At 31.0% G+C, this 14,345-nt stretch overlaps 1 protein-coding gene across 1 annotated transcript in view; it reads right to left on the reverse strand.

The window, feature by feature from the left end:
• LOC129221285 (UDP-N-acetylglucosamine--peptide N-acetylglucosaminyltransferase 110 kDa subunit-like) overlaps nucleotides 1-14,345 on the reverse strand; it is a 38,664-nt gene that overhangs the window by 580 nt on the left and 23,739 nt on the right. The window contains exons 11-20 of the mRNA XM_054855742.1: nucleotides 14,020-14,173; nucleotides 13,836-13,937; nucleotides 13,296-13,475; nucleotides 12,228-12,380; nucleotides 11,844-11,933; nucleotides 11,624-11,749; nucleotides 6,708-6,995; nucleotides 4,293-4,469; nucleotides 2,788-2,940; nucleotides 304-680 (exon numbers count right to left, since the gene is read on the reverse strand). Of these exons, the coding sequence (XP_054711717.1) occupies nucleotides 304-680; nucleotides 2,788-2,940; nucleotides 4,293-4,469; nucleotides 6,708-6,995; nucleotides 11,624-11,749; nucleotides 11,844-11,933; nucleotides 12,228-12,380; nucleotides 13,296-13,475; nucleotides 13,836-13,937; nucleotides 14,020-14,173 (1,800 nt within the window). The remainder of the gene's footprint in view (nucleotides 1-303; nucleotides 681-2,787; nucleotides 2,941-4,292; nucleotides 4,470-6,707; nucleotides 6,996-11,623; nucleotides 11,750-11,843; nucleotides 11,934-12,227; nucleotides 12,381-13,295; nucleotides 13,476-13,835; nucleotides 13,938-14,019; nucleotides 14,174-14,345) is intronic.

The following is a 14,345-nucleotide window of genomic DNA, read 5'->3' on the forward strand; positions in this document are numbered from 1 at the left end:
TGATGACTTTCATCATTTACTTCCCTGTCATTAAAAAAATTAACGAAAATTCTCAATTAGAAACATTGCTGCTATTAATTTCCTTAAAATAGCGATTACAGTAATCAAAATATAGATGTTAAATTAATGAGCCAAAAACTAACTCTTCAATTTTTCTCATATTACTGCACTGGAAGAATATAGCATTTAATCTAATTAACTTCACCCAAAAATTTAAAACTTTAATCAGAACTAAACAACTTAAAGGGTAAGCATGTTTTACGATTTAAAAAAGAGAATATCTTGATTAGCTATTTCACTTACTATTCCTTATCAGTCCCAAGCCTTACAGCAACATCTTCATACTCTTGGCGAGTTCTAGCAATGAGTTCAGGTACCCCTAAGCAAGTCAACTGCGATGATGCTACTCTCGAAGCTAATGTCTCACCAGCTAATGTAACCATTGGTGTTCCTGCCCACAAAACATCCATCCCAGTTGTGTGCCCATTGCATAGCGGAGTATCTAAACAAAGATCAGCTAGCTGGCCACGCCGAACATGTTCTTCTTTAGTTGCTACATTGGAGAATATAAGCTGACTTGGTGACAATCCAAGTTGCGTTGCAGATTGGATTATGTTAGGCTCACCAACAGCAGGAAATCTCAGTAGCCATAGCACACTGTTAGGGACTCGTTTTAATATCTGAAAAATCAGAAAAAAAAGAAAAATAGAAACACTTTATTAAGACGGAAACTACAGTATTAATAAGAAAAAAGCAAAACCTTACAGAAGTATTCTTAATTCAATTTTGATTTTTATCATTTTCTTACAAAAAGCAGAAAAATTAAGATATTTAAACTTTGTCCTCAAATTTACAACATCTTTGTTTTATCACCAATACAACTATCTCATGTTATATAAATATCTGGTAAGTTTTTTTTTTTTTTTTCATTTTCAAAATCATACTCTATGAATAATAATCAAAGACAACAATATTTTGAATTTTAAATCAAACGATAACAGCTGCGGAGCTGCCCCTAGACAATATTTTGTGGCAGTTCATCCTTTCGAGGTCGGGCATGGTAACCCTGCAGGCACATGATTAGACTTAACACCTTTTAATCCCCTAATTGTGCATTATGCATGAGAGACACTGTTACTTCATCTAAAGATACTTCACAGCTCCAAGAATGTCTTGAAACATCTGAAAATCAATACAATAGACACTGGAAGGCCAGAAACAAAGTTCAAAAACTCCATTACTGATTGATGTTTACATTTCACCTGTTTTACACGGTTCGTCGATTTAAACCATGATTTAAAATAAAGTGATTCAAAAAGAAAAAAAAAATCATTGATTAAAATCAGTTGATTTTATTTTAAAAAATTAATTTTTCATTTTTAGAATGTGTTGCTTTAAATTTAACAATACAACATTATACAATCTTAACTGGCAAAACTACATAATCCCTATTACTGTGTCTGTAATAGATTTTCAGACCCTTGCAATTTTAAATGCACATATTCCTCTACTTCAGGATAAGCAGATTTTCGAATTTTCATTTTTTTACAATTTCCTTGATCAGTTTTTTTTTTTTTTTTTTTTTTTTGATAGCTTAGCAGTTTTTTATTATAGTTGAAAGTGTACTGGTAGGGATTTTAAAATTGGCAGCTATTTTAATTTTCTTCATCAGCATGTTTTCATCAATATACTTCAAAATTTTAATTTTATCTTCAATTGATAACCCGCTTTTCACCAGCCATTTTGCTGGAGTTAATAATCAGACTGAAGAAGACCAACCAGAAGAAAAGAGAAAGAATCTAACCTCTAGAGAAAACAGACAAATGACGTCAGCACCCTCCTCATACCAATGCTCCCCTATTCTCTTACCCCCCAATCCTCTATTCTCATACTTTCGAGGAAAAAAGGGTGAAGGGCTACATGCAGATGTCTCCATAACTGGTTTTGCTACAAAATTTTACAATGGAAAAGCATCAATTAAACCTGGCTTCTCTGGCAAAAATTTCGACATAGCGAGGGTTCCAAAAAATAAATTTCGAGATAACTATAGAAAACACTCAAGAGTTTTATGCAAAATGCAGGGTTTTTTTTTTTTTTTTTTTTGAGATATCAAGGGTTTTGAGATAAGGAGGTTTGAGATATCAAGGTTTAACTGTACTTCATATTGATGAAGTTTTTCATGAAAATACTATTTGTTAGCGATGTTAGGGTCTTGGTTTTTAACCATAGTTTTCTCAAAATCCTCAAATCAGGATCTGTGTTATGTTTGATGGTTGCTAGAGAGTGTTCGACAAGTCCAGATTACCCAGTCTGAAACTCTATGAAGTGAAAAATTTAAAATTATAGCTTGCTCCTCAAAGCAATAAAAAGAGGATGAGAGAGCAAGAGATAAAACAAAAACTGGAATTGGAAATTTGTTCAAGCTAAAAAAAAAAGCTACGTAATGATTTTTTTATTAACTGTTACTTATTATTTGTCTAGTAATTTGATTTTTGACACCCAAATCAATAGGTTGAATTTGGGTCATTAGTTCATTAGTTAAAATTGTCATTTATAAATATTACATCAACATTTTTTTAAACTATGATTTTCCTAAAAAAATAAGTCAAACTATTAAGATATTTCTGTTGTAACAAAGCCTTTTCTTTAAACCAGAAAGATACTCCAATACACTTTTAGTGGAAAACAAATATTAAAAAGTTCAATTGAAAAGACATTTAGTTTTTGTGAAATTGTAACCTTCTAAATAAAAATTTTCCATCAGCAAAAATGAAACCAGATACTTACATTTACCCAGACTTGTAATGTTAATGGATCTATTTTATATAGTTGATTAAAGTTGCAATAAACAATAGCATCTTCAGGTAAACCGTACTGTTGTCTTGATGTAATCAATATATTTTTTGGGGCTTCTTCGCCAGTTGCAGCTTTATTATTGATCTAAATAATGAAAAACACATGTCAAGAAGATTTTACCACACTTAAATGTTATTTCATCATTTATTATTTTTTTTTTTAACTGAGTGAGGTTAACATTTCTTCCTATATTTAAGTCAAAGTTATATATGCAAGTTTCCCAAATTTTACTCATAATTCTGAATATCATTTCATTTCAACTACCGTACAATCTTAAATATGACATACTTTCTTTTGCAAAAAAAAAAAAAAAAGATTATACATTGAGGTGTGAATCTTTTGATTTCATATTATGTTTGTTAGTGGCAAAGCCCCCCCCCCCCCCCGGTCTTCAGAAATATAATGTATTTTATCTGCATGTTTTCTTTTTTAAGTACAACTGCATCGTATATGCCCGGGAAAATTTTGGTGCACTGCCCAATTATATTTATTTTATACACTTAACTACACATTAAAATATATATATATATATATATTTTTCAAAAACGTTAGTCTCAATGATAAGGGTGAGAGTTATTCAGGATCAGTGCTCCCCCCCCCCCTCCCAAAAAAATCTTGGATATTAACACATATGGCCAATCCTGATACAATATTTTATACATAGTAAGGACTGTTGCAAAACAACTCAAATTTCGGTTTAAAACAAAAATTCCATGATCAATGAATCAGAAATGTGACATTATTTTGTTTGAATAAATCCCTGCCTTTTGCTAAATTATGTTTGCTGATAAAGTAAAATTGAAATGCAACATAAATTCAATATTTCCTTTTATTTTGCTTGTTAAAAAGTGTCTGGCAAATGGACTCTTTCAAAGAAACAGCTTTAGCTTTTTAAACACGATTTTATTCTTATTTATCCAAATAAGTCTGAGGAGTAGTTCCATGACTTTCATTAAAAAACTTCACATTTAAAAACATTTCTGAGTTTTGAAACTTAATAATTTATAACATTCTTGATAATTTTAGATAACAGTATTCCTACTTTATACCTTGTATTATTTTATTTAATTGTATTTTATGAAAAATACTCTTATTATTTATATTTTTCATTAATCCTTCTCATATAAATAGTTTACACATTTTGCATTCTGTAAAGTTATGGCCAAATCAAATGCAATAATGATTTTGTAGTTCGTGATACTGTTAGTAATTTAGTCAGTTTTTATCAACCTGTTCACTTTTTACATTTTCTGAATATTCATTCAAATAAAAGGTTAACCAACATATCTTAGAATTTCCATTAATGCAATAAAAATGATTAAAATCATTGCAGTGACTTTTTAAATTTGATGATCAGAATTATGGGTTCATTCGATAATTTCAAGAATTCCTGCATTTAAATAACCTGTCAAAAATTAGAAATTCAAAGTATTAACCTGATTTGTTGCTAAACCATTTTGCACAACTATTCCATTTACTGAGGTCTGTACTTGTCCAGAGCTTATCATAACTTGTACAGGAGTAGCTGGAAGTTCAATAACTGTTTTGACCACTTCTACTTTTAGTTCTTCTTCATTAGCAAGTGATGTTGTGACAGCTACTTCACGAATTTTCTAATTGAAAGGGGAAAAAAATTCTTATTTAAATAAAAAATGAAAACTTTTTGTAAACAAATTTTTAGAGACGTACCGAGTACTCGGTAACTACTCGGTACTTGGCCTACTCGGCCAATTTGCCGAGTACTCGGTACTCGGCAAATACCGAGTAGTTGCAAAAAATTGAATATTGTCCAAGACGGATACTAAAATTTATAAAAAAAGAGCAAGCATTATATTCTGCAATCATTTACAATTAAAATTTATAAGTCAAATTTAAATTTTGAGAATAATGAAGTTTGTAATGCTTCAATGGAATAAATCTTTATTTTAATGTCCCCAAAGTTAATAAAACTTATTTATTAAAAATTACGCAAAAAATGTAAGTATAGAAAATATGGAATTTTTATATTAAAAATGGATTTTTGCTACAAACAAAAATTAGTTATAAGAAATGTAAAAATACCTTTGCTTAAAAAATAAAACAACCTTAAAAGTACAGTGCAGGAACTCTGCAGACACGTGTTTTGGCATTACAAGGAATTCCTTTTTCAATGCAAAAAATGGGGGCTCGTAGATTTAAAGGCATCCGACAAAAGTCGTATTTTTTTGTTGAATGTCTTTACATTCTTTAGCTCACATGTTATGCACTGAAAAAGACGTTCCTTGTAACGGGGAGGGGGGGGGGGGGGCAGAAACACGTGTCTGGAGTGTTCCTGCACATTTGTTTTATCTGCTTTTAAAAATTATTTATGTTTGGCAGATTAGAACTATAATTGATTGGTATACAGTGAAACCCTTCCTAACAGACACCCCTCTTATGCGGACAATTTTTAATTCCCCAGTTCCAATGCAAATAACATTATTAAACCCCTGTCCTGCGGACACCTCTATATTGCAGAAAATTTTTTTGTCCTGTTAGTGTCTGCATTAGAGGGATTTTACTGTAATTTGTTTTAATTCCAACTTGATTAATCATACCTTTTATTTATTTATTTTTAATTTAAAAAATTATTTTTTTGTAAAATTTTTGACACAAACAAAATTGTATATATATAATGCGTAATTAAATTTCAGCAGGAATTTAGTTTTAAAAACTATTATATGGACAAGGAGGTTTATACTACTATTACAATAAGTTCAAAATTCATCACATGTGTGTCGGTGGTTCTTCTTAAAACATAATTGGTACTTGGAACTCGGCCGAGTAGTGAAAGGCCGAGTACTCGGTAACTCGGTACTCGGCCGAGTAATAAAAGGCCGAGTACTCGGTACTCAGCTAAAGTGCTACTCGGTACGTCTCTACAAATTTTTTTTTTCAACAGCATATCATCAACTGTTTTCAAAGCTATTTAGTTGGAGATTCAAAATGAGGACATTAAATCACAAGCCATGAATACAAAAATCATCTTTTTTTATATGTGATTTTAAATTATTAGGGAATTCGTCATTTTCATTAGAATGGTGGATTAAGTACTACTTTGTGTACCGTTCTATACTGCTGCTTACCAAGCAGCTTTAACAAGATTTTATTACTTTTGGCTATATGACAATAATATAAACATATTGGAAAACAGCAGCGCTTTTCCATCACACGTTTTGGTTAAGATGGTGATGAAATATAAATTCAATATTCCATTTCTTGGATTGTTTCAAAATTAAGTCAAAATTTATCAAACTACATTTATAAGAAATTTCTTAATAGTTACACATTGCAGGTAGTTCTTAAAATTTAATATGCAAAAGCATTTAAAAATGTTTTTTTTAACTATAAGATTGAGTTTCAGAACAGATGTAACAACTAAATAGGGGTTAAACAATTAAGTGATACAGAAAATGATGCCAGTCCATCTTCCCAAAAAAGCAGAAGATTTTTTTTTTGCAGAAGATATTACACAACGTTATTCCGCTAAATAGAATTAAGCCAGTAAGTAAATGAAATTAAAAGGTTACAATTCACATCAAAGACATAAACATCTTTTAAAAACTTCTTAAAAAATTTGTTTAATTATAAAATTTCCTCGTCTCTCTCTTTTGAAAGGCTCAGCCTGAATTTAAAAATAATTTACAATGGAATTAATGAAATATTTATCATGATTATAGTACTTGAAAATCTATACTTGAATTTTAAAGGCAAAGGTTTGAAAGAGCCGACTATAATCGCATATCACAGTGCTAAACTTCATGAATAAATTTCAGATTTACTGAGAAAGTTAAATATAAGAAACGTAAGTAAAAAAATTGAGCAACACATACCTTTACTTCAGCTTTTTCAATTATGGGTGACAAGTCTGTTGCATTGACAATACTGACATTATCAGGAACATCAGATTTTTTGCCTCTCGACTCTTTATCATCAATGATTGCTCTTTCAATTAAATGAGGAAACATTTGCCTGTGATCTCCTACAAAAAAGGTATCTGGCATATATGCCAGTTTTTCAGAATATTGATGAGCTAGTTTCAATGGTGAAGTGATTTTGTCTGTTATAATATAATCCATGAACTGTGCCCCACTAGTACCAGGGTAACCTAACCACATAACCTAGGAAAAAGAGGACACTTATTAGTTTTCATATCTAATAAAATTGGTTACATATGAGATCTTTTAAAATTTCTCAAAAAGTTCACAAATGTCATCCTTTGAAATTGAGAGGGATCTTGAAAATATGAGTTTTGGACAAGGGGAGAGAGGACGGGAAAGAGGAAGAAGTGTGACATCCCATACTTTGGTGGAAATAAAAAGTTTCATGCAACAATATGTTTGTGCAACACAGTGTTACGTGTGAGAGAAGGGAAAGTGTTAAGCAGGGATCAAAGGGATCAATTCAAAAAAATAGGACATCTTTTGAAAATATAGGGGAAAAAATGAATGAAAACAGCAATAGTAAAAATTATGCATACACATTAAAAAAACACAATACAGTGAAACCTCCCTTAACGGACACTCCCGAATAACGGACATCTCTAATTAACGGACATTTTTGCAAGTCCCAGTCCCTCAATATAGGCCATTCCATGTAATTCACTCATAATAACGGATACTCCGAATAACGGACAGTTATTTCACAAAAAATTTCCCTTGCGATCGTAGCAATTTCGTTTTTTTTCTTTTCACAGAATATCTTAGTAACTGCTTGCCTTACAAAGCTTTTCATCCTCCACAACTGATATTCCACCCACCCCCCGTCATTTCCTTATCACTGTTTCTTGGAATTAAAAGGGTGGTAACGGGCAGAGGCAGCGATTGGGGCTTAAAAGTTGGGGGCAGAAAAAAAAGAACTAAAAGGCATGGTACTTTTTTCGGGCAGCAAAAAATGAAAAAGAAAATAAAAGTCATAATTTTGTAACGGTTAGTTTTGAGAGTATTGAAGCAGGTAAGTGAAAACTGATGTCAGTCTAACAATTAACGTACGTTTTTCTTAAGATTTTAATGAATTTTGTACACAATAACTATTCAAAAGTTAAGATAAAAAAGAGGAAACTGGGCGCTTTTTCTAACCGAGGCTCTCAGGAGATGCAATTGAGCAGACCGGCGCCGGTAGTAGTCGGCGTGGTTTCGTTGGGTTGTTTAATTTTTAGACATGAAAAAGATTTGCCCATATTCAGGGTCATATTGCCAACTGTCAATCATGCAATAGTGATACTCGAGATAAAATAAATAAATTAACCATAAAAAGTGTGTGTGTGGGGGGGGGTTGCTCCGCCGAATCGGCGCTGTTGGTAATGGGATATTCATTGCAAAATGTTAAGTTGCCACCGAACAACACCTCTGTATTCCAACCCTTGGATCAGGGTATTATTCGGAGTTATAAAGTAGGTTACAGAAAGCTTTTACTCAGGCACATTCTTTCACATATTTCTTCGTGTAAATCTAGTGAAGAATTAGCAAAATCTGTAAGTTTTGGATGCTGTTTCGTGGATCACGTCAGCTCTCAAAAAAGTGAAACCTGGGAGCGTTTTTAAAAGGCAGGGTTTTCATTCAGGAGTGAAATGATACTTGACAGTGCATTAGTAGGAGCAGAAGAGGAAAAAGAACTTAATGAGCTACTGGTTCATTTGGATTCAAAAGTCAGTGCTGAAGACTACGTTCAAATTGATGAAGACTTGTGGATTGAGGAAGAGAACTTGAACTTTTCAAATTTAATTTCTCACAACACAACTGAACTATGTGTTCTTTCTGACGATTATGATGATAAACTTCCTGTGATTGAAAGTGATGTTTGCACAATTAGAGACTTTTCGGGAGCACTGAAATACAATTGAAAAACTTTTTCCTGAGCAAGGGGGACACTGAAGAACTTGCTAAGGTAAATGATTTAAATATTTACAGTGGCTCCCAAAAGTGTTCGTACACTTTGAAATTTTTTAGTAAAATCAAAATATCTCGAAACTGAATTCGAATATGGAGTCCAATATTTTTTCACATCATTCCTATGTCATTCTAAATACAAGCCATTGGTTTTTTCAAAATATTAACGGACCTACTTTTTGAAATGGGTCAGAAAACGAAGAGACAGAGAAATAACACGCCACAAAAGTCAATGTACACCCAAATATTTTCGAATAAATTCATGATTAAAATTATCATATGCCGTTTTATTATTATTTTTGCGTTGTGTTGACCCTTATAAGTCATTTGGCTTTAATTTTTTGTTTATTTATTTTTTAATATTGTGCTTATTGCTATAAAATCGCTGGTATTCGTAAAAAACCGCAAACACCATTCAAAATTCGAATTTGTTTCCCACAGTTGCGGTAAATTGGTTTGAAATGTCTCTAAATTAGTTAATTTATTTGTTTGTATAGTAAGGTTCTTGAAAAAATGCTTTACAAAAAGGAATCGGACCGAAAATAAGGTAAGAAAAGGTCAACGGGTAAAGTTGACAAAACGTGATCAGAGATATAAAGTTGAAAAAAATATGAAAAAAACACATTTGAGTACTGAAAAAGTTTCTACAGAGTTAAAAAAAAATTTTACGTTTAATTTTCACCTAAAATTTTTCGACAAGTTCTCTGATAAGCTGGATTAAATGGGGCCTCTTCCCGCAGAAATTTTCTTGGTCGTGCGAAAAACAGAAAGCTTACGCTTTTCGTCGCAAAATCAATGATAAATAAGCTAGAAACGTTGTAGATTCACGTCTTACTTAAAGATAAAAATTAATTCAACATTTCTGGTTAAATTGTTGCATAACTTTAAGTAGAAGAAAAAATTGGGAACTTAATCTTAAGAACTTAGTTGGCTCAGTTAATCAGGACGGTGGAGGTGTTCTAGTGTGAGGGTGCATATCAGCATCAGGATTTGGTAGTTTGTAATTTTTTGATGAAATAATGAATCATGTTGTTCCTTTATATAACCAATTTTGAACTCTTAACCAAAAATTTGGTTATTGGAAACAACTTTGTTTTTTATCAAGGTAACGATATGAAGCACTCGGTTTTCAACGTTTGCGTCTAGTGCCTCAAAAATCGTCCTAAAATTCAGAAAAAAAAAACCCTCAATCTCCAGATTTGAACTTAATGTAACGTATTTAGAGGCTAGATTACGAAAATACGGCTTTAAAACGAAAATAGAGCTAGAAACAGTAAGACTCGAAGTGTGGTTGAACACTTACTCAGAAATTACGCAAAAAAAAGAAAGAAAAAGAATGAAATCTATTCCCAGACGTTTAAAAGGTGTTATGAATACCATATGATATTCTACTAATTAATAACTTAATAAAAAGTTAGATTATTCAATAATAAATAGACATTTTATAAAGTGTACGAAGACTTTTGTGACATAGAATTTCCGGCACTTTTTGGTTTTTGATTTTTTAAAAATTAAGTTTTAATATTTTTAAAAAACTTTTCATGTAGTTTTGGTAAAAATTAATCATAGATCTTATAATTAAATACCGATTCCGAAATATTAATTCTAACCAATGGATTGGGGCTTATTTCGTTGAAAGTCGTAGGTGTACGAAGACTTTTGGGAGCCACTGTATGTTGAGAAACAAGCTTGTAATGCAAAAAAGAGATGTCAAACTGTTTTAACTGATTACTTTAATTGATTAAATGCTTTTTAAGACAAATGTGTGCTGTCAGTATACCTTTATTAAGAAAAAAAGATTAATTACACTTGACGTAAAATTTAGTAAACCTTTCGAGATTAATTACACTTGACGTAAAATGTAGTAAACCTTTCGCAATCGTTTTGATTGTGTTCTACAAAGGGAACAATAGCCCATTTTGAAAAAGGTAAATTAAGTAGTTCCTCCTAATAGCGGACACCTCCCAATAACGGACAAAACTTCTAGTCCCTTGACTGTCCGCTATTCGGAGGTTTCACTGTATATATATCAGTTGCTATTCTGCCATCTCAATAAAAAGAGATAAATTTTTGAACCAAAGCAAATTAATGAATAAAATAAATAAATTTGATTTCAATTTAAAATTATATAAAAACAAATTACAGAAAACTTTTAAATCTCTTACAAACAACTGATACTTTTTTTTGAATCTCCAGCATCTTTTAGCTTATCTTAAACTGAATTTTTTGGAAAATAATTTAGGTTCCAAGGTTTTTTTTAAAAAAAATTTCTAGATTTTCTTTTGATTTTTATCATGTGTTGCTTATAAATAATAACTAGTTTTTCAATTTACATCTAAATTTTCTTTGTCTTTTCCTGAGTTTTATAAGTGTTAAGAGTAACAATAGCATATAAACTAGTGTTTGGCTTACTTGTTTTGTTACAATTCCCTTGTTCATAGAAATGCCTTTTCATGAAAGCTTGACCATAGGAAAAAGTCAGAATAACCTTTATAACTTTTATCAACTATTAAGAATAAACAGCTTTACATTTCCATTTTCATATTTAAAGATAAAATCCGAATATTTATTGATGGGTCAGATATTCTCATCGACATCTATATAATCGTTATACTTATGCAATCCATTCGATTACGTGTGTGTCAACTGGTCAAAACCACATTACAAGTCACAATAGCGGTATTGGGTTATGAAAATTTGGGAAGTAGTAGGTTTTAAATAAGGTGATGTACAGAAGAGAGGAGGGGTCAAATACATTGAAAAAAATGCATGACATTTGAGGCAATCCAAATACTTTTTATATTCTCTTCAATGGAACTTCAGGCTAAAAAACTATGTAAATAAATGAAAAATATATTTACTTGAATAGGTGCTGGTCTCAATGCAAAAATTTCATTCCTAGCACCTTTAGTATAGCCATTCATATTAACTAAAATGTGAATACCCTGTTCATGTATGAGATCAGCAGCTTTTCCATTGCAAGGAGTCTACCAGAAAAAAAAATCAATTAAATTAAGAACATGGATGAACAATAATAAAAACTAGATTTTAAATTTAAAAAAAAAAGCAGGTAAAAAATACCTGAGACAGATCAACAAAGTGGTGAGCTTCTTGAGAAATTTTTGATCGAAATGTAGTTCCGTCATCAGGACTGAGAGCATAACAATAAATCTAGAAGGGGGGAGAAAAAAAAGTGTTTAAAAACTTAAGCCTTTTTTGTTTCAAGAAAAGCAATAATAACACTGAGATTTATTCTGTTTTCAGCTGCAATTGGTTTGCACTTCGGGAAAAAACATTTTTGATTTCAAAAAATGCAACCCATCTCAACCTCTAGAAACAATACAATTCATATTCAAAATATAATATAATTCTAATGAAAACATTCTAAAATACATATGAAACAAAGGGAGGAAAAAAATATTTTTGTGCAAAGGATGTAAGTTGTAACATGGATAACTTATTTACCTCAACTTTATCTTTGTTGTGCATACCAGGAACGCTTTGCATAAGATGAGAAGTGGGGTGATTTCCGAAATCGGAGCTAACATAGCCTATTCTTAGAATTTTGTTTTTCAGCTCCCGAGAATGTTGATATGGAGGCTTGTGTAGTACTTGAATCTAAAAATGACAGGGAATGTATTATATACATACGTATAGCTATGAATATTACCATGAAAGACCGAAATTGGAGAATGTCGATTTTCACCAGTGATTCATGTATTAGGCCATTTGTCGATGACTTTAGTAAGTACGTTAATAGACATTCAGCAGCTAATGTCCCCATTTGCCAGATTTCGGACTTGCATGGTAATGCATACATTAAATTAGCAAAAATAAGAGAAGGAGTAAGGTTTATTTCATTTCTTCTACACCAAAAACAAAAACTTTTAAGGATCAAATAAAAAAAAATATGATTCTTGAATGATTAGGAGGATAATAAATAGCAAAAAATAAAAATATTGAAAAAATAATTGGTAAACAGAAATTGAAATCAATAGTAATTAGAAGAAAAATCATATCATCTTTTAGTAGAGCAGTATGTTAGGAAATCAATTATTACTTGCACAAAATTTTGGGAATACTTCAGGAATTCGTGAAAAATGGTGTGAACATTTAATCAACTTAAAATAAAAAGAAAAAATCAGAACTGCTTTTACATTTGATTACTGTTGTGTGCATGCTAAGAAAAATCAATGAAATTTAAAAAAGTTTTAAAATTTTTTGTAAACTAATACTAAATCAAAATTGCAACCTATGGATCAAAGGATGGTCAAAAGTTTGGTATTAAAATAAACTTATCGGGAAAAACATCTGAGAATTTTAAACAATGAACTTTTAATACAACATATAAGGCAATAGGTAACAGTTACATAAAAGCTGTACTCCTTGTCAGCAGTGAGAATTAGGATAAATTATTTATATGAACTTTTAATTATTGATTTTACAATTGCCTTAAATAGCAAATAAAGGTCCAACTATTTATATTCACTCTTGTACATACACAATGATACACACACAAAAAAAAAAAACTACCTTTTCCAGACATAAGTTAGCATGACGAGCAGCAATAGCTTTTCGAAAATCATGTGAAAGAGGATAGAGCATGCTGTGATGTGGATGAACAGAGGGTAATCTGTTCTTATCTAGTTGGTCAGCAACTATCGACACTAATTTTTTCATGCGAAGTTCATAGTCGGTCCAATCACAAACAATCTGAAAAACATAGTATTAAATAAAATTGCACAATAAATTGAAACAAATGGCAAATTAGAAAGAAATATTTGAGAACACAAACATCAAAATATTTTATTTTGCTATCCTTTTTATCTGTTATCTCACAGTTATAGACACATTCGAGAATATATTTAACAATTTCACTCTTTTAAGTTGTAAGATATAATTTTTAAAAATTTTCTTGCTGCTCCTGAAGAAATTTCCAAAGCTCGCTCCCCCCACCCCCAACACTTTGATAGAGCTACTTTGCAGGAAAGGGATAAAACTATTTGATACAAAAGAGATCACTTGTAAAAAATTTAGTTTTACAATCATAAAGGAGAGGAAAACAAAAATTACCTGTAAGCAATGAGCAAGATTGCAATATGCATCAGGAAAATCAGGTTTCAACTTCAGGGCAGTTCTATAGGAAGTTATAGCTTCTGGTATATTTCCTGAATCCTAAGCATAAATGTAACATAAGATAAAAGGAATTTGAAACAGTTTAGCAACTAAAAGAAAAAATACATGTTTATATAAATACCTTATGAATTGAAGCTAAGTTGCTATGAGCATCAGCAAAAGCAGGATTAATTTGTATAGCTCTAGAATAACACTGCATTGCAGCAGGAATATCACCCATTTCCTTCAAGGTATTTCCCATATTAGAATATGCATCAGCAAAAGTTGGTGAAATTCTGAAAAGAAAAAATTACATGCATTTTAATGACTGCTCACACAAGTTAAAACATTTCTTAAATTTTCAAATGTACTTTCAAAAAAAAAAAAAAGTCAAAATGATCACCTCAATGTTGGGATAATATTGATAAAACCCTGAAATTAATTTAATTTTAAGATAATGACAAGGAC

Source organism: Uloborus diversus, chromosome 4 (assembly GCF_026930045.1).
Source record: "Uloborus diversus isolate 005 chromosome 4, Udiv.v.3.1, whole genome shotgun sequence".
Classification (NCBI taxonomy): domain Eukaryota; kingdom Metazoa; phylum Arthropoda; class Arachnida; order Araneae; family Uloboridae; genus Uloborus; species Uloborus diversus.